General features: G+C 46.4%; 1 protein-coding gene across 6 annotated transcripts in view; it reads right to left on the bottom strand.

Moving 5' to 3' along the window:
• Positions 1-6,775, bottom strand: part of ZNF827 (zinc finger protein 827) — a 172,670-nt gene extending 165,895 nt beyond the window's left edge. For all 6 annotated transcript variants that reach the window (XM_058666793.1, XM_058666794.1, XM_058666797.1 and 3 more), the window contains exon 1: positions 6,249-6,775. In XM_058666793.1, coding sequence (XP_058522776.1) covers positions 6,249-6,291 — 43 coding nt within the window. In that variant the 5' untranslated portion in view covers positions 6,292-6,775. The remainder of the gene's footprint in view (positions 1-6,248) is intronic.
• Positions 6,776-18,428: the final 11,653 nt, after the last annotated feature.

The following is an 18,428-nucleotide window of genomic DNA, read 5'->3' as shown; positions in this document are numbered from 1 at the left end:
CCCATAAACAGAGACACACACACAAATGCGTATGTTGAAACTTCATCCTCAATGTGACAGCATTAAACAGCGTGGCCTTTGGAAGGTGAATAAGTAAGTCATGAAGGCAGTGCCCTAATGGACAGCTGGTGCCCTCATCAAGGAGGTCCAAGGAAGGACTCAGCAAGAAGGCATCACCATGAAGAGGGAATGAATGAGCTCTCTCTGGACATTGAATCTGCTGACATCTTGATCTTGAACCTCCCCACCTCCAGAAAAGCAATAAATTTCTATCATTCATAAATGACCCAGTCATAGAGGCCAAATAGCCTAAAACACCTTGCCCTTTTTGCATCAACAGATACCATTTTGCACATAGATGACCATGGTAAGTGATACTGGCTGAGGTTTTCTCCTGTGCAAAATTTAACTCATCCAGACAAAACCTGAATCCAAACAACCAGGGTTATTGAACCAATGCGCTTACCAACCCAGCCAGGTACTACGAATTTCTACCTCAAACTGTGTTATAAGAATATGCTGATAGCAATGGGAATTCTATGTTAAGCCAACTTTTGATTCCCAGGAGAAGCCAACCTGGTCATTGCACCCACACACTCTCTTAGGTGTGTCCACACTTTTCTCCACCTCATTTCACAAACCTCACAAGACAGACACTTATGCCACCTCCCTTGGAACTCTCCTAATAGAGACCATTCAAAGTCCCTAAACATCTCAAACACACAGCAGGCCCTGACACCAGCCGAAAGCTGTCCAATTTATACTTCTCCAGCATGATTTATTAACACTTTGTGTTGAGAGACTTGTCTTCTCACACCAGCTGTGTCATCCCTGGAGTGAGACGGCAGCACACAGATAAATTAAAAGTCATATTTTTTATTATCATTAGAAACTATTTGGAAGCATTAGCAAGAATATGATTTGGAACTATCATCCCGATTTTAACAGGAAAGCCTGGTGATCGTTGCCTTGCTGTATTAAGACTGTGTGGACGTTCTTTATGGCCTGGCATCAACCCGGACTGCTCTTTAGTATCTCAGAATCATTAGCCCTGGTTGACAGGATCAGTGCAATATGTTTCTGCTTCAGATCAAAATGTCTCACTCTCCCACCCCCTTCACTGCCCCCACATCCATACATCCCATCCCATCCTCCATTAGTAACGAGATACTGCCTGGCCATGGCAAGCATTAGTAAGACTGAATAAGGAGACACAGTAACATCTTCCACTGGTCTTATCAGGCATCCAGACATTCAGAAAAATCGTCAGAATACAGGGTCCTACTGCCTCTCAGTCATCAATTTTACTAGAAAGCAAGAGAGAGTTTTCTTAAAGTTTTGCTAAGAAAGAACACAATCACTGACCTGTTGTGGTCCTGCCCGCCAACTGGGTGAACAATGAACAAACACACTTTAAAACAACTGTCATTGACTTCTTTTGTACTCTTGCTCAGGAACAGCCATGGACACACTTCCAGAGGTAAATTAAACTGGCTCTACACCCATTCGTGGGCAGGTAAGGTGAAGCAAAAGAGGAAATCATAAAGATGTTGCTCAACAACGGTAGAAAGCTCTGCAGATGCAACCGAAGGAAAAGCTCGCCTTTCCTCCCCCTCTTCAGCATATGATCCCAAATGGGAGCCTGTGCCAAAGGTCCCCGGGCCTGGGCCTCAGCAAACTGTCACAGTGCCACTTCTCCTCTCTTCCTCCTTCTCCAGCCAACACCTTTATGTGGGACAGCTGGGGATTCCACCAAGGTAAGTATGTAGTGTAGTCCGAAGGGTCTCCAGGACATTTTTTTTTTTTACATGATATGGGTGCTTACAGAAAGAACTTTTGTAAAACAGTCCAAGGTAATAAAGTCATAATGAGACCCCCAAATACTGAAGAAGGTTCCAGGACAAGATGCAGGCTCCTCAGGAGGAGTACTGATTTGTAAGTCACCCCTCAACGATATGCGCACCCCCTCCCTGCTATAAGGTTAGCGCTCTGTGCACAGTGCCACTTCCACAACTTCATACAGAACTTCCTCCACTGGTAGGCAGTGGGTTGCAATTATTCAATCTTATAGGACAGGACAACTTCTTTTTTTCCTGTAAATATATGAGACCCACATAATAAAGCTAAACACACGTAAGCCTGCATAAACATACATGAGGCAACACCCACACAGCTCTCCTCTCTCTCACATTCACACACACACACACACACACACACACACACACACACACGACAAACGGACCGTGCAGAATTTTAAATCAGAAACCCAAGGCTTAGGTTAGCAGTGTCAGGTTAAAGGCTCACCCATCTCCAAAGCTAATTCGCTTCTGAACGGTCCCTGGGGTGTCTCACAGAACAGAAGGAGCTAGGAAACCTTAGCAGACGGCAGCACAGTCTGGGGAATTGCTGGGACTCAGTGCCAGGGGCCAAGGCTCACTCCAGACTTGGTATCAGATAATACCAAGGGCCAGTCTGGATTTCCAGGACTTATCCACTCACGGGTGGGACTTCCAGGTTCCCTGGAGTCTGTGCTGTCAGTGGGAGGGCTGCGGGCTTTGTCCCTCCAGTCTGTGCCTGCCCAGTATCACCCTTCATATCGCAGGGATGGGCTCAACACACAGAAAGGGTCTCCAAGTAGGGACAGTATAAGCATTAGAATCCTAGTTATATGGCTACAGGTGTGTGTGTTGGGGGTGGGGAGGGGACTAGGCTGGGAGAAAACAGGGCATTCCATTCCACACCTTATGTGCATTCAGTTTTCACTAATTTCTTTCTTCCTTTCTTTCTTCTGGCTTTTTTTTTTTTTTTTGCACCCCCTGCAGGTTGTGTGGATTCCTAAACCAATACCAATAGTGCTGTTAATCACTCTTGAATTTACTCAGCTGGGCAAAGTCCTCCACCCCGTTACACCTATCACTCCTTTCCTTTAGGGTCAACTTCTAACTCTGCCCCCATAACTTGTTAAAACACTGGCAGGTCTCCTCTCAGGCCAGTTTAATCCCTAGACTTGCTAGAGTTTATTGCAAACAAATCCTTCCTGCATACACAAACAAACACCCGGTAAGCCTTAGACCGGGGATCTAGGAGTACAACTAGGCATCTTTCACATGAAACACAAATGAAGACACTATTTTTTTCCCCTCCCAGCCAAGATTCATGACATCGATAGCAATGGCCAGTTTTTCCAAGTCTCCCTGAGAACTTAGCAAGCCCTGGGTTACTGTGACTGAACTGCAAAATACACCGTTTGCCCAGAAACAGCACTCAGTTCAAATGCAAACTGCTTACAAAACGTGTGTAAACCAGACTGGAAGCAGGCAGCACATGGCCACCAAAATCCATTCAGTGAAAGGTAAATGGAAAAGCTTCGCAAATTCAGGCTTCCCTTTAAACACTGGAGGGACGCGGGACTGTGTTTCCTGAGGTAATTGCTTCTTACTTCGGTAAAAGTGGCTTTATGTGACTGGAAGAGGCAGGCGATTTTTTTTTCCTGAGTGGATAACAGTATTCAATTAAGAGAACAGGGTGGGAGAGCCCACTCTCAAAACATAACTTAATCACCAGGCACCAACCCGCGCAAGGGAGGCCCACCGCACACTGGAGCTAAAATGGAGTCTGAATTTCCTCTCAGACGGAGAGGGTAGTCGGCCGCAGGTCAGGGTCAAGGTCACCAGCAGGGCAGGCTGCAGCTGCCCGACCGCGTTCCACACCACGGGACAGAAGGCGTTCCATCTCCGTCACAGCCCAAACAGATAAATCCCTTCTCCTCTCCCACCCTCCCTCTCACCCCGCCAGCATTTTTTTTTAAGGGCAGGAGGAGGAGGGGTGGAGAGGAGAAGAAGGGGAAAATGACCAAATAACCTCACCGCCCTGGTTTTCGCACACAAGCTCATCCACTCCCAAAGTTGCCATCTAAGGGCAAGTTCGCCGGGAACACTGAAGCCCATTTTGTCCGAGCAGGGCAAGCCTCCCCGACCCACCCCCGCCCCCAGGCTTCCCGCCTCCTCGGCCTCCCCCGCACGCCCCCAGAGTGGCCGGCCGAGTGCATGCACACACTCAGCCACCCCAAGTGCGCTCGCGCGGCCGCCGGCTCCCTCCCCGCACCGCACTTCCCCACGCACGCCGCCGCCTGCCAGCGATTTCATGTGCATATAGATTACATATGTGATATCCCCAGAACCTCTAGCGGGCAGGCGAAGAAAGGACTGCACAGGGGCATTTTTTTTTTTAAGGAAGAAAAAAAAAAAAAAAGCACAACCCTAGCCCTGGTGCGTCGACTCCGGAATACCGGGAAGGGGGAAAAGAAAGAGCAATGTTTGCGGAGCGGACTGCCTGCAAGTGCCCTTGCTCGCCACTCCGGCCGCGGCCAGGGCGACTCGGAGCCGTGGGGGCAGCCGTTTCCCCCCAGCTGCCCCCACCGCCACCCTGGCGGTCCCCCGGGCCGGCCCCGCCGCGGCGATTTCGCCAGGGGTAGATGGATCGAGCTGCCTGACTGCAGCGGAAACGCACACGCTCGCACGCCGCCCGAGACACCATAACCTTAACCCTTCCCCCACCCTCCGTGAACTTCAGGTGACCGACCACGTCGGCCTGACACCCGGGCGCTCCCGCTCCGCTCCCGCCCCCAGCCCGGGTTTTGCAGGATCGGCTCCCAGCAGCGCCAAACCGCCGGGCGAGGGGAGCGGCGCGGGGCGGGAGTTGGGAGGAAGGGTGGGGGAAAGGGAGAGAAGAGAGGAGAAATTGACCCTCCGGCTCCCCGGACCCCTCCCTCCGGCGGCTCCGCGTCCCCTCCTCCCGTCACCCCGCCCCACGCCTTCTCCCCTGCCCCCTCTTCCCTGCATTCAAGGAGCCGGGCGGCCCCGGGGGATATTTTTAGTTGCTTCTTTCTCCTTCACTTTTAGCTTTTGCAGCATCTCGGAACACTAAAAAGCGGAGAAAGATTGGGGCGGGGGAAAAGAAGTGGGGGGAGCTGGAGAGGGAGTGTGTGGGGGGGAAAAGTTAAGAGTCTTGCAAAGAAAAGCCGGAGGGCGGGCGGAGAGGGACCCGGTGGCGCGGGTGGAGGAGGGGACGGGGACCGGGCCGTGCCGGCGGGCGTGTGTCTCCAGTTGGTGTGTGTGGCCGCCGCCCGGGAGGGCCCTGATGCACTTTAGTCCTGGACTCTGCTCGGGCTCTCCGGAGAGAAGCGGGCGGTCTGAAAGCCCGAGTCTTCGCCCGGCTCCGTCTGCTCCAACTGACCCCGCATTTTATTGCGGGCAGGAGCCCTGCTCCTCCCTCCCCTCGGCTCTGCAGGGACCTCGCGCGCCGCGGGCCGCCCTGCCTCCTTGCCTCCGCCTCGGCGCGGCTCCCGCACCCCACATCCGCCCACTGCTGCCCGGCCTCGCCCCGGGGGCCCCGGGCCGGCCCGCGCCCACCGCCCGCCCCGCCAGCGCCCCGGCGCGCCCCCTCGCCCCGGCGCCGCGGGGAGCAGCCGCCCGGCGGCGCGCGTGTGTGCCCGTGTGTTTGTGTGCGGTGCCCCCACACCCTCCGCGGCCGCTCCCGCCTCGCCCGCCCCCGACTCCCCTCCTCCTCCGCCGCCGCCTCCTCCACCTCCGCCTCCTCCTGCTCCAGCCGCCGCCGCCGCCGCTGCCGCCGGCGGCTCTGGGGCCGACCAACCCCGGCGCAACCTTTAGCCGGAGACGGACCTCTCCCCGGATCCCGAGTCCTGAGGGCGGCCGCGCGCCCGAGCCCCGGCACCCCCCAAACGCCATGTCACGGCCCCCAGCCCTCCACGCGCCCCGACCCCAGCACCCTCGGGCACCGGGATCCACCAGGAATTTTTTTTTTTTTAAAGATTCCAACCTCTCCCACCTCCCCCCCGCCAACCTCCGATTTAAAAAAAGAAAAAGAAAAACCGGCACCCACACTACTCCCCTCCTCCCTTCTCCTGCCCCCTCCCCCAGCAACCCGGAGTGAGGAGGGGGAGGGGGAGGGGACGAGAGGGGGGAGCCCGATCTGAAGGGAAAAAAAGGAGGGGGGTGCAAGAAAGAAAGAAAAAGAGAGAGAGAATAGAAAGGGCACGGGGCTGATCATCACCAACATGGCTGCCTCAGCATAGACCTAAACGAGGAGTAACCCGGGCTGTGTCTTTGTCAGTTTCACCTCTGTAACCCTAAACTAATGCCGAAAACAACGGAGGAGGCTGCGGAGGGGAAAGAGGAGAGGGAGGGCGAGAAAATGGCACGAGAGGAGGTGGAGAAGGGATGACTTACGTGAGGGAAGGCGCTTGGGCTGCTCCTGCTTCCTCCTGGGCATTTTCCCCCTTTTCTCACATTCTCCTCCTTGGTTAATGTGAGATCAAATAAACCCCCGTGGGGGCAGAGAGGCAGACACTGGCAGGAGCGGGGAGGTAGTTGGGGGGCGGGCGGGCAGGGGGAAACCCCTTCTCTCCGGTGTGGGCAATGGGTTGAAGCTGGTTTCCTGAAGCCAGAAGAGGGGTTTTTCTTCTTTTTCTTTCCTTTCTTTTTTTTTTTCCTTTTTTTTTTTTTTTTAATTTTTGGTCGTGCACCTGGCTTGTCCCCGAGCGTAATATTCTTCAATGGAAACGGATCTAATAGGTGTGAGTGTGTGTGTGTCCTGTGCTCGCGTGTGATGGGAGGTATAAATAAATGAGTGCCGGTACGGCGGTGTCTATGGCCGCTCTCTGTGTCTCCGAGCCCCTAACACTAATGTCGGGATCAAAGGGCAGCGGCGGCGGCAGCACAGCTCACAGCTCGCTCTCTCGCTCGCTCGCGCGCTCTCTCTCTCTCCTCGCTCTCTCTCTCCTCTCGCGCTCTCTCTGTCACACACACACTCACACACACACACACGGAGGCACAGACTGAGGGAAGGAGCCAGAGCTAGACACACACGCGCGCGCGCGCACACACACACACACACACACACACACTCACACACACAGAGCAAAGAGGAAGGTGCCCTAAGGCTCCCAGGGCTGCCGGAGCCTCAGATTTACGACCGCTCTGTCTGGAAAGACTCGGGGGCGCGCGCGCGCGCGGGGGGTGGGATGGAGTTCTTCGAATTTATCCCGCTACTCACCACATCTAGGAGGGGGGGGGGAGTTTTTCCCACTCTTTTCGACCACGATTAGTTCATTTATTTATTTTTTTAAACTGGTTTGGGAAGAGGAGAGAGATTGTGCTCTGAACTTTCTTTTGTTTATTCCTCTGCATTTTGTTCTGGTGGAAACGTTGCCAGGCTTTTGTCACTTAGAAAAGGATCTGTCCCGCCCCATCACCTCAAGTCTGGGAGTTACACTCTCCCACGCACACACTCCAAAAACATGCCCATAAAAAATAATTCTTTAAAAAAATTTTTAAAAGATATTAACATATGGTGAAGGCGATCGCTGGGAGACTAGCAAGCATACGTGTTCCGTTTTGGAGTGTCCGGTGGAGTTAAAACTGGAAAAAAAAAAATACTGCCTAAATGAGAATTACAGCTCCTTGACCAAGGGGGAAAAATAAGATTAGGTCACCCCTGATGGGTGATTAGAACTGCTACCTGATAACGCCTACAGTGTGCACAGCAATCTTGACTTCTGAGATCCACTTTTCCCCCCCTGCAATAATGCAGGTATATGAAGTTTGTGCTGCACCAATTCCAGTGTCCCCTGATGAGCCCGAGATAGCAGTTTTCATGAACCGAAACACACTTTCATTACTTTACAAATCACACATTTCTTCAAAGAGAAACATGAAGAGGGGAGAAAAAATAGAAAAGGACCGTCTCACTGTGGCACAAAAGGTGCTTGGTGAAAGAGAACTGGTCGCTTTGTGACTTGCAGTCATTTGGATAAAAGTTCACTCAGAGGTTGTTAATGATTTAAACTCCAAAACCTGCTACTATAATTGAAGTAAAAATGGTCTGAAAAAGAGTTTGTTTCATAAAACTCTCTTTGTAAGGGGAAACTTTGAACTTAGCAGAATACATTATATGTCATGAGTCAGCTGTAGCTAAAAATTAAAAAGGTGCATTATTTAAGTACATCTTCCCTTTTTAGCTTTTTAAGAACTGACTCATCACCTTATTATGTTAAATATTTTCCTACCAATTTTTAAATAGACTTTTTCATCAGAGGAAGGGGAGGTATGCTGTAGATACAGAACATTCAAATGACACTCTGTAAGTTTACATGGATAACAAATGTCTTTGAGGTTCTGGCTTAACTCTGGCAACTACAGTGGTGTGCAAGAGAGCCATGGGAGTTAAATTCCAAAGCACTCCTTTGAAAATAACAAAAAGGCTTTAGAGTGCACACTTGTATTAGTGTGTGAGGAGTTAGCCTGGGTGGTAGGCAGTTAGGGTATTCTGGGTCCCCAAGTCATTTTTCTTCCCAAATATAAAAGGGAATTTCCCCACCAAGTTTTAAATTCACCAGAGCAGTCTCTTCCTAGGGACAAGGGTGCTATTAGCATATCAATTCCCCACCTGAAGCACCAGCCATTACCTCCAGCCATTGTGTAGGAGGGTCTCAGGCCTATCTCCTTATCATTGAAAGGAGGACAGGAGGAAGTAATACGCAGATGCCTAAGGCCTGGAATGTCCTGTCTAGCACCTTTCTGGTCCTTTTTGTCGCAAAGGCAGATACCTGGAGACCAGGAAATTCCTTTGCCCTTGGAAAACCGGCTCTTTGAACTAAAGCTTTAAAAGGGTCCCAACACCCCCCATTCACTGGTCTTTTCTATCTCAGAACCCCGTTCCGTCACTAGGGCGGGAGTCTCCTTTCTTAGCTTTTCTAATAAGTCTTACTTTAAAACTAAACTGTGTCCGCATGAAAATTCTTCTTTCCTGCGAGACAAGAATTTGAGGTTGCTGCAGTATTCGGGATTCAAAAACCCTACAACATTAGCAAAGCTTAGAGAGCAGTTTATCTCCCAAAAGATGTCTTTCATTGATGATGAAATCTCAGGACAAACCCCTGGCTGCCAACTACCACTGAAAAATCTAGCTTCCCAGTGACAAGTGATGCCATACGAAGCAAGGCTTGAAACACCTGCTTGAATTAGATTTAAAACCAAACAGAGCAGACAAGTTTAAAACCAGAGTGCTCTTCTTAAACCACTTCTTCAAATGTTGGTTAGGATAAAACAAAACAAACCCAACAATAACAACAAAAAGTAATCTTTAGGCTTCTCTTGCATTATAATTTGAAGTAGAACTACCTTTCAACTCAGATCAAATTCAGCTGGCCACGACTTTGTCTATTGCCAGTGGCACTGGACTTGAAATTAATATTTGAATGATAAGCCAGACTCATCTACTCCAGGTTGACCCATTGCCCTGGGTGTGCAGGATCCTTACACCTAATACAGACTCTAGAGAAGGGCCCCACACTCCATCACTGCTCTCTCAGAACCTTTGCCTGGGATGTAGAGGATTATTATACTGCACAGACACCTCACCACCTCTCCCTGAATTGCTGTGACTCTCCCGATGTTTAGTACACTCTAATTGAAAACACACGTTAGGCCTTTCCTCAAAGCAGAGTACATTTCCTGCGACCTTTTAAAGGCATGCAGGCAAATGCTGTCAACTTTTAATTATAGAGGTGTTTTTATCAACAGCCAAAAGCATTTTTAAATTGAATTTATTCATACCTCCACCTCTTTTCAAAAATTATTTGAAGTTGTGCACAACAATAGAAAATAGAAATACAGACAGCACAATTTCTGTTTAAAATCTTGGGTTGATATGTCTGCAACAAGATACTGCTCAAGGTCATTTGCATCTCACCCTCAATTGCTCTATTCTCAGGGAACACAAACTAATTTTAATGAAAGACTAACTTAAACTATTAGGGAGATAAATTGCTAGAGGTTACTATAATGGGTTTTAAAATTAAAGGAGTAAATGATTTGGGGAATGTGTGCCTTTTGAAGGTCCGTGTCTATGAACAGTTAGCTGTGCTCTTGTAGACCATGAGCCTCTGATGGCAGGCAATATTCTGTTTGATTCCCTCCCATGGACCAAGAAAAGCTTATCTTTTCTTCAAAATTATAGCACTTTCTCCACCTCCATCTCCATTACCTATCAAAGGAGAAATTAAAATAGACTTTGCCTTCTAAGAAGATGTTTCATAAGCGCTTGCTTTTCCAGGCATAAATTCACACCAAGCTCAAGTATTGCTAAAGGGGGATTAGAAAGAAAGAACGGGGCCATCCATGAGGTCAAAGATTACTCTCGTCATAACACCGAAGAGCTGCTTGCCCTTGTACATGTGTTGACAAGTGCAGTGATGATGCAAAAGCAACAGTGGTGAAATGCTGCCGCCTTAGCCCGTGCCGAGGCACAGGCAGCACACCGTACAAATAGTTTGAGCGGTCTTCACTGTCACATGCTTAGGAAAGAAAGCTTCGGTTAAGAATGTCCTTGATGAAGCAGTAGAAATTATTAATTTGATTAAATCTTGACCCTTGAGGGCAAGCCTTTCAAATAGTCTTTGTGACAAAGCAGTAGGTATCCAAAAAGCACTTCTGCTGCATTCTGAGGTGTGTCAGTTGTCTGAATGAAAATGAACAGCCATTTCCAACAAACAATCCTTTTACTTAAAGGAGTGACTGACAAACTCATATTTGGGTATCTCTGAAAAATAAAATAAAATAAGATAAAATAAAATAAAATATTTTAAATAAAATAAATAAATGAAGTGAGCCTGTGAGTTCAAGGAAAACAGTTTATAGTATATTTTGGTGGGGACAATGCTTGAGTTCACAGGTAGAAATTAGAATTTGAAATAATTTGTATGCCTCACCACGAATTTAGTAGTTTGCTAATACCTAAAGGTATCTTTGATGAGATCTATAGTGACATTAATAAATGTGACATTTTATTATTGTGTCAACATTTTGGACGATTTGTATAACACCGTAAGCCAATATCTTTCAAAGGATCAAAGCATGATGTTCCTAAACCATTCTATAATAAAAGATTCAGTCAAAGTACAAGACAGATGAATTTTTTTAACATAAAAGAGCATGAAAAGTTCCTGGCTATGGTTTCAGATCCTACATCTCAGGTAACCTTTAAGAAAGAAGCATACTCTGTGTGTGTGTGTGAGAGAGAGAGAGAGAGAGAGAGAGAGAGAGAGAGAGAGGGTTCCCCCCCGAAACTAAAATAAGAGCTGCCACATAGTCCAGCTATCCCACGTCTGGGTATACATCCAAAGCAATGAAACCAGCGTATCAAAGAGTCCCTGCATGCCTTTGGTCGTTGCTGTACTACCAGGATATAGAACCAACCTAAACGTCCATAAACAACTGAAGGACTAGAAAAAATGTGGTCCATATACACAGTGGAATACCATTCCTCTCTGTATACATAAAAAATGATGGTATCTTGTGATTTGTAGCAAAATAGATGGAATCGTGGTGGCCATTATGTTGTGTACTAAATCTAACATAGTCTGACAAATGCTACATTTCCTCTCTCTCATGAGTTAAAGCTTGAAAAAAATGGATATGAATGTACAAAAGGGGCTACCAGAAATTGAGAAGGGGGTATGTGTCTAGAGGTAGGTTGGATAATGAGCACAAAACCACAGTTAGGTAAAAGAGAACAGTGTTCTCTAGCCGAGCAGGGTGACTGTGGTTCACAATAAACTGATACACATCTTATGAATAAATAAGAGAGAGGCACTCCAAAGCTCCAAATATTAAGGATATAACAGTGATAATGTTGACGAGAGGAAAAAATTAATTATTATCCTGCTTTCATCAGGTCACATTATTTACATTATTGAAATATTAATTGCATGTCCCATAAATATCTACAGTTATTGCTAATCTTAAGGTTTAAGATGAAAAACTTCTAAAGTGATTTGACCATCACGCGAAAATATAAGTATCAAATTGTTACACATGTCCCATTAATAGAGTTAGAATAATGATAACTTTTTAAAAAGAAAAAAAACCTTGTCACTCCCTGAGTTTTAGTGTAGTATCAAAAACAGATATCCACAATTATCTCAAGAAAACTAATCTCTTTCCTGCAACGTTTTTGGTAATGTTTAAAAGGACCAAGAAATCCTGCTATGCAAAAGCTTGCAAAATTAAGAAGCTGCCAAAGGGAAAACAAAACATGGGTGGAGGGTATATTAGATATCCTAGAATCAGATGGTAAACGTGCTGGTCTTCTTCGCAAAAAGGAGCCCAGTTACTGCGCAGAGTTGAGAGGGGTCTGTGTGCCCCTGAAGCAGCAGGAGAGACAGGATGGAGCAGAGGCAGTTTGTCCCACCTAGCTGATGCACCTGGAGAAGTTGGGTACTTTCAACAGAGCTCAGTCAATCCCTTTTGGCCTCAACACGCTGAGGCAATTAAAGTGCTCAGGGTCCATCTCTCTTTCCCAAAGCCTGAGGCACCTGCCTCAAGAGTCAAGAGAGGAGATGCTTTACCCCCAAACTGCTCTAAATCTGACATTTTAAATCATAAATGCCTGTCCTAGAGCAGAGATACAGGTCTGGTCTTTTTTCTGGCCTGTTCCCTATGTGTTGGCAGTCATATCTGATGCTGAAGCCCAGCCATCCTCGACATAAGGGAAGGCTTTTGCTGTAAGGTACACCCGTGTTCTTAGGTGGTGAAGGCCTGGCTTGGATCAGTTTGTTGTGGCACAAGTTGAATCAACTATGGATTTAGTACTAGTGGAGGTACAAGCCCGTGACCCCACAGAAGAAACCCTTCTTCAAAGGAAATCCTACTGGTTACTTGAGGTGTCTTTTATCTAGACCGCGGACTTGAGAGCTTTTTCTTTAAGCATCTCCTGATGGCTCTGAGACTCAGCACCCTGTATGAACATCTCGGAGTACCAAGTCTATTGAGATTAGGGCAAGTCCAGAATACTGTGTTCTATTGCTCTCAGCTGGCCCATCCTCCACTCAAGGATGCTTGGGCTGTTCCTTATCAACTCCTAGCTGGAACCCCAATTTGAGATAAAATGTTTGCATCCAAATCCTTTTTTTCCGGGCTTCTCAGCCTCTCTAGCAATTTAGCTGCCCTGGGCGCTTTTCATCTACAGTGATGAACTCACTTTAACAACTGCTCTCCTACTTTCATGCATTTCCGGACTGAATCGTATATCTTTGCTACGTTACCCAATCATTCTCTGATTTGTTATCTCCTTGTGAGTCCCCTTTTTACATTGTGGCCCCCTCTCTGGCAGTAACCAACTGTGATCCAGTTTCTCCCCAACATCTACCTTTCCTTTGTCCAATCTGCTTCCTATTCCCTTCACTTTCTGTAGATTACATGCTCAGGCTTTGCACTTTGGCAAAGCTGTTGCTCCAACTTACAGGTCAAGCAATGCTTCCTTTAGAATTCAGCATTGTGAAGCACAAAGCTAGAAGAATAACAAAGGACATGATCACTACGCACTGAGACACACAATGTTTCTATATCAGCAAATAAAATGGGAGTAGAAATCAAAGTTTCCTGTGGGAGCTGGCACAATGGCATTGTAGGCTAAGCTTCCACCTACAGCACCAGCATTCCACATGGGTGCTCCATTTCTGATCCAGCTCCCTGTTTATGGCCTGAGAAAGCAGTGGGAGATGGCTTAAATCCTTGGGTCTATGTGCCTGTGTGGGAGACCTAGAAGAAGTTCCCGGCTCCTGGCTTCAGATCATCTCAGCTTGGGCTGTTGCAGACATTTGGAAAGTGAACCAGCAAATGGAAAATCTCTTTCTTTGTGTCTCTCCTCTTCTCTGTAATTCTGCATTTCAAATAAAACAAACTTTGTTAAAGTTTCCTGTGATTTTCTTATCTTGGCTCCTCTGTGATCCTTGCCTCTACCACCATTAGTTACCCCGGTCCACCCCTGTTTCAATAACATCACTTCCGCCTCTGCACATTTTTTCCCCACCAGATTTTGTGTATTTGGGTCTCTCATGAGAGGAAAGGCCAAGATACCCTGAACTCTAGCTGTGCCTTTTGGGTTGCTGGAATTTGACAGTGTCTTTTCATTGGGCTTAATTGATGTCCTTTCTTTTTTTTTTTTTTTTTTTTTTGCCAAATAGCAAATAATAATACCAATGGAAGTTAACTATTTTATACTCCCTCTCTTCCAACACTTAATTTCTTACCAATATGTTCCATAAAGAAGGGAAATTAGGGCTTCTAATTAGAAACACAGAACTCCGTGGCCGTAACTTGCCTTACAGATCTCTTAGTCGGGCCCTGTATTTCTCAGGTGAGGAACTGGAGGGACTAAAACATTGGGTGATGCTGCTAGCTGAGCTGTTGAGTGTTGATATCTCTGCCGTTGCAGAAAACAACAGCTCGAACACAGGTGGTGTGAAGACAGATTTGTGCCTCCTAATGGATTTAGGCAAGACAGTTTTTGCAAGCCAGACACATTCAATATAGCAACCTACAAAATTAAGGAATTGAGTGTTTTTAAATGTTGTACATGAAAATTTAGCTAAGATTTGATATTATTTTTCTAGTTCCTGAAAGGTTTATTTAAAGATGTAACTATGGGGGCTAGAAAGAAACTTTTAAAAATTATGCACACATGAAAAAATAATTTATTTTACCAAACAGCAAAATTCTATGTTGAGAATATAGGTGCTCTTGGTTAAAACCCAAGAATTCTTTGAAAAATAGTAGAGGAGAGGAGTTATTTACATTTCAAAGTAAAATCACATATGAAAAATGCTTTAGATTAGAAATAATTCAGATATGGGACTTTATTTTTCCAGATTTTGTACTATTTCCATCTACATTGGGGTTGGGATTTGAGTCTAAACACAAAATTCATTTCTTCTGTAGTTTTATACAATGCTTTTTTTTTTTAAAGATTTATTTTATTTTCATTACAAAGTCAGATATACTGAGAGGAGGAGAGCTAGAGAGGAAGTGGAGCTGCCAGGATTAGAACCAGCAGCCATATGGGATCAAGGCGAGGACCTTAGCCACTAGGCCACGCTGCCGAGCCCTATATACAATGTTTTTAAAAACTTTGTGCATTAAACAATTGCATGGTGTGGAGTTTTCCACCTGTGGCAGTGCATTCGCACTCTAAAAGATTCTGACTCTGGAGCATTTCAAACTTCACATTTACGGGTGAGGGATGCTCAACGTATACTTTCATGAAAAACAAGTGTTCGCAAAGCCCAAGTTCAGATTCCGTTTTAATTTTAGCCAGTGGTCCACTTAGCATTGGCCAGTTGTCTTAAAAACCTTTCAGCGCAGTTCGTAGGCACCATGCATCAATGTAAGTCTATTACCCGGGAAGCACAGCTCATGAGTCATTCAACTCATTCCTATTGGCAGGGCCACAGGCCACTCACACTACAAGGGAGGGTGTTGCTGCATAATCAGTCTCTGAAATCTCATTCCCCCTCACGTGGAAAGCAGGAGTCCATATCTAAGAGACAGTGGGACAAATGGAATTTGGGGAAATGTTCAGGACCACCAAAGAGAGATCCTACCAATTGCTCAAGTTAGCAGGAAGGAACCCAGTGAACAAACTGTGAAACACATCTTTGTCCTCAATCTAAACCACAACTGGTTCAGCAAGTGTCCTTTCAGTAAACAGACCCTGGGAATGGATGAACATGTTAGTGTGAAGTTACACCAGGATAGAGGAGCTGCATGGAATAGAAGAGCTACTCTGCAAAATCCTCCTCTCAGACCAGTGTTCCTCTGGCACACGGCTGGTTCCCATAGAACACTGCCATAGGCTTTCCATTAAAGACGCCCTGGAAAACAGACAACAGACATCGCAGGAATTACTTAATTTCCAAAGGTCATTCCTGGAGAAATCTGCTCCCCAGGAGATTCAAGTTTCGTTTGTGCCAGGTTGTTTGTTGTTTTAGAGAAAGGTTAGGTTACTGAGTGCTTTTTTTTTTTACATATTCCTGCTCCTCAGAGAGTTTGTTTCCTAGTAGGGTGCCCATGGAAAGCTTTGTTGTGACTTGTGCATAACGTAAAGTGTTCTGTTCTGCAATGTTTGTGTTTGAGTGTCAACATAGTTACATAAGCAAAAGATAAAATAAAATTAAAGAAATAAATGTATTACCAAGGACTATCTAATTCATCTTCATGTCAACTATTTCTTTTTGAACCTTGTCTTTGTTTACTTAGTGGCTGGGGAAACTGAGGTACAGCCCAGGCAAATAATTACTCAAGTCCATATAATTAAATCACATTCACTTGGGGCTCTAGACATCTTAATTAGATGACTAGTATTCTCCTTCAGTACAGTGATCTCCTTACATCAATCAAGCAGAAGCCTGAAGAACAGATGGGCCTTGCCTCAGGCCTTAAAGGCCAAGGGACATTGGCTTTCGTCTGAGCAGCAAAGGGCAAACCCAGATGCCCCCAGGAGATCTTGTTTCAAGGTCCCTAAAAGCCCCGCGTGAGCTCCCATCCAGATAGCCATTGTTAGGCTATTAAAGACAGCAAAATGATCTCCAAAATAGAGACCTCAAAGAAAGGGGTGCAGCAAACATTGCTGAGCTGCTTGTGCACCTGTGAGGTAGCCTTGTGCTGGTTCTGTCGCATTTAGCTGCTTCAGTTGTTCTCCCTCCTCTGCTTGGTTCCCAGTGCCCAGAACTGACAGTGACTACATCACCCAAACTTCCCAGCTGGCTTGACAGACAGTTGGATTCAGCCAACAGGAAGTAATTGTAATACACAGAAGAGTAGGAGGGGAACAGGGTACGGTTGTTTCTTCTTTTTCTTCCTCTTTGCCTGGAGGCCTGGTCTCTGGCTTTAACTCTGTCCAGAATGCAACATCCGAGCACAGCGCTGTCTTCATAGCTTAAGAGGAGCAGTCTCCTCCCCTGTTCCCTTCAGCCCTGGGCTTGTTAGTGTCCTTCTCTCACCAGTCTCTGGATGGTTTCACTTGTTCCTAGATGCTCTTCATCATTTGAAAATATTGTACATTGAAAATGTATTGCCTATGTGTAACCCGCTGAGCATCCCAGCACAGCGACGCAGCACGCTGCACAATATCGGTCATTTCCCCTGAGGACGTCAAGGAGCTGTGCTGGCTGCCACCACCCAACATCGGGAGATCAAAATTCAAGATTACAAGTTCTGAAAGACTATAATCACTTTCACACCATCATCCAGGCAAAATACCATAAAGCAAATCCTGGTGCGGGCATCATCCAGAGTCCTTTCCTGAAAGCCTTTTCCTTTCAATCCTCTAAAGGGAATTCAGTGTCTTGCCAGAACACATACTGATATAAGCTGCTTTCATTCATCCCTCAAATATTTAATGAACATGTACTACATGCCAGCTAGGGCACAAGCCATTAAGAATAGGATAATGAGCAAATAGAAATACTATTGCTGACTCTTTAGGGTTTGCAGAACTTCATGACTTACTTAACTCTTCTTTGTTAATTCAATAAAACAAAGATGATTTTTTTCCTAGTATATAAAAATTTCCCCAAGCAAGCCCGGAAGTCTGCGAAGAGAGAATGTGAATGGCAATAGTTTATGCACACCATTAGCAGGTGATTAAGAGAGGGAGAAATGAAGCAAGCATGAGCAACTGTCCTAAGGAAAATCTTGGTATCCACAGGATTTCCATGTTATGAACATCCCGTGCGGGTTTTCCTTTCCACTTTCGCCTGTGCCATTTTGCAGCAGGTTTAGTATCCTCTTGCACTCTTATCAGGGCTACTCCTTGGACACCCAGAAACACCCATTGTGTCCTGGGCCCCATTATCCTTCTTTATTCAAAAATACAACTTGTTTGTCTTTTCCATTTCCCCAAGTCTCCTCACACCTTTATTTCTCCAATTCGATAGCCAATGAAACAACAAGAGTTGCTATTTCTCTCTCTTTTTTCTTTCTTTTTTTTTTTTTTTAAGATTTATTCATTTTTTATTACAGCCAGATATACACAGAGGAGGAGAGACAGAGAGAAAGATCTTCCGTCCGATGATTCACTCCCCAAGTGAGCCGCAACAGGCCGGTGCGCGCAGATCCGAAGCCGGAAACCAGGAACCTCTTCCAGGTCTCCCATGCGGGTGCAGGGTCCCAATGCATTGGGCCTTCCTCGACTGCTTTCCCAGGCCACAAGCAGAGAGCTGGATGGGAAGTGGAGCTGCCGGGATTAGAACCGGCGCCCATATGGGATCCCGGGGCTTTCAAGGCGAGGACTTCAGCCGCTAGACCACGCCGCCGGGCCCTATTTCTCTCTCTTTAAAAGAGGTGTTTTATTTATCCGAACAGTAGGGTGAGGCAGAGATCGTCTACGCACTGGTTCACTCTAGAGATAGCTGTAATGGCTGAGACAGAGCCAGGAGCCTCCTTCCAGGTTTCCCACACGAGTGGCAGCGGCCTAAATATTTGGGCTATTCTCTGTTGCCTTCCAAGATCATTCGTAGTAAGCTGATTGGGAAGTGAAGCAGCCTGGACTCAGAATGCACTGTAGTATAG

This window comes from Ochotona princeps, chromosome 7, assembly GCF_030435755.1.
Source record: "Ochotona princeps isolate mOchPri1 chromosome 7, mOchPri1.hap1, whole genome shotgun sequence".
In the NCBI taxonomy this organism is placed as follows: domain Eukaryota; kingdom Metazoa; phylum Chordata; class Mammalia; order Lagomorpha; family Ochotonidae; genus Ochotona; species Ochotona princeps.
Note: the sequence above shows the minus strand (reverse complement) of the source record. Positions and strands in the feature narration are given on the sequence as shown.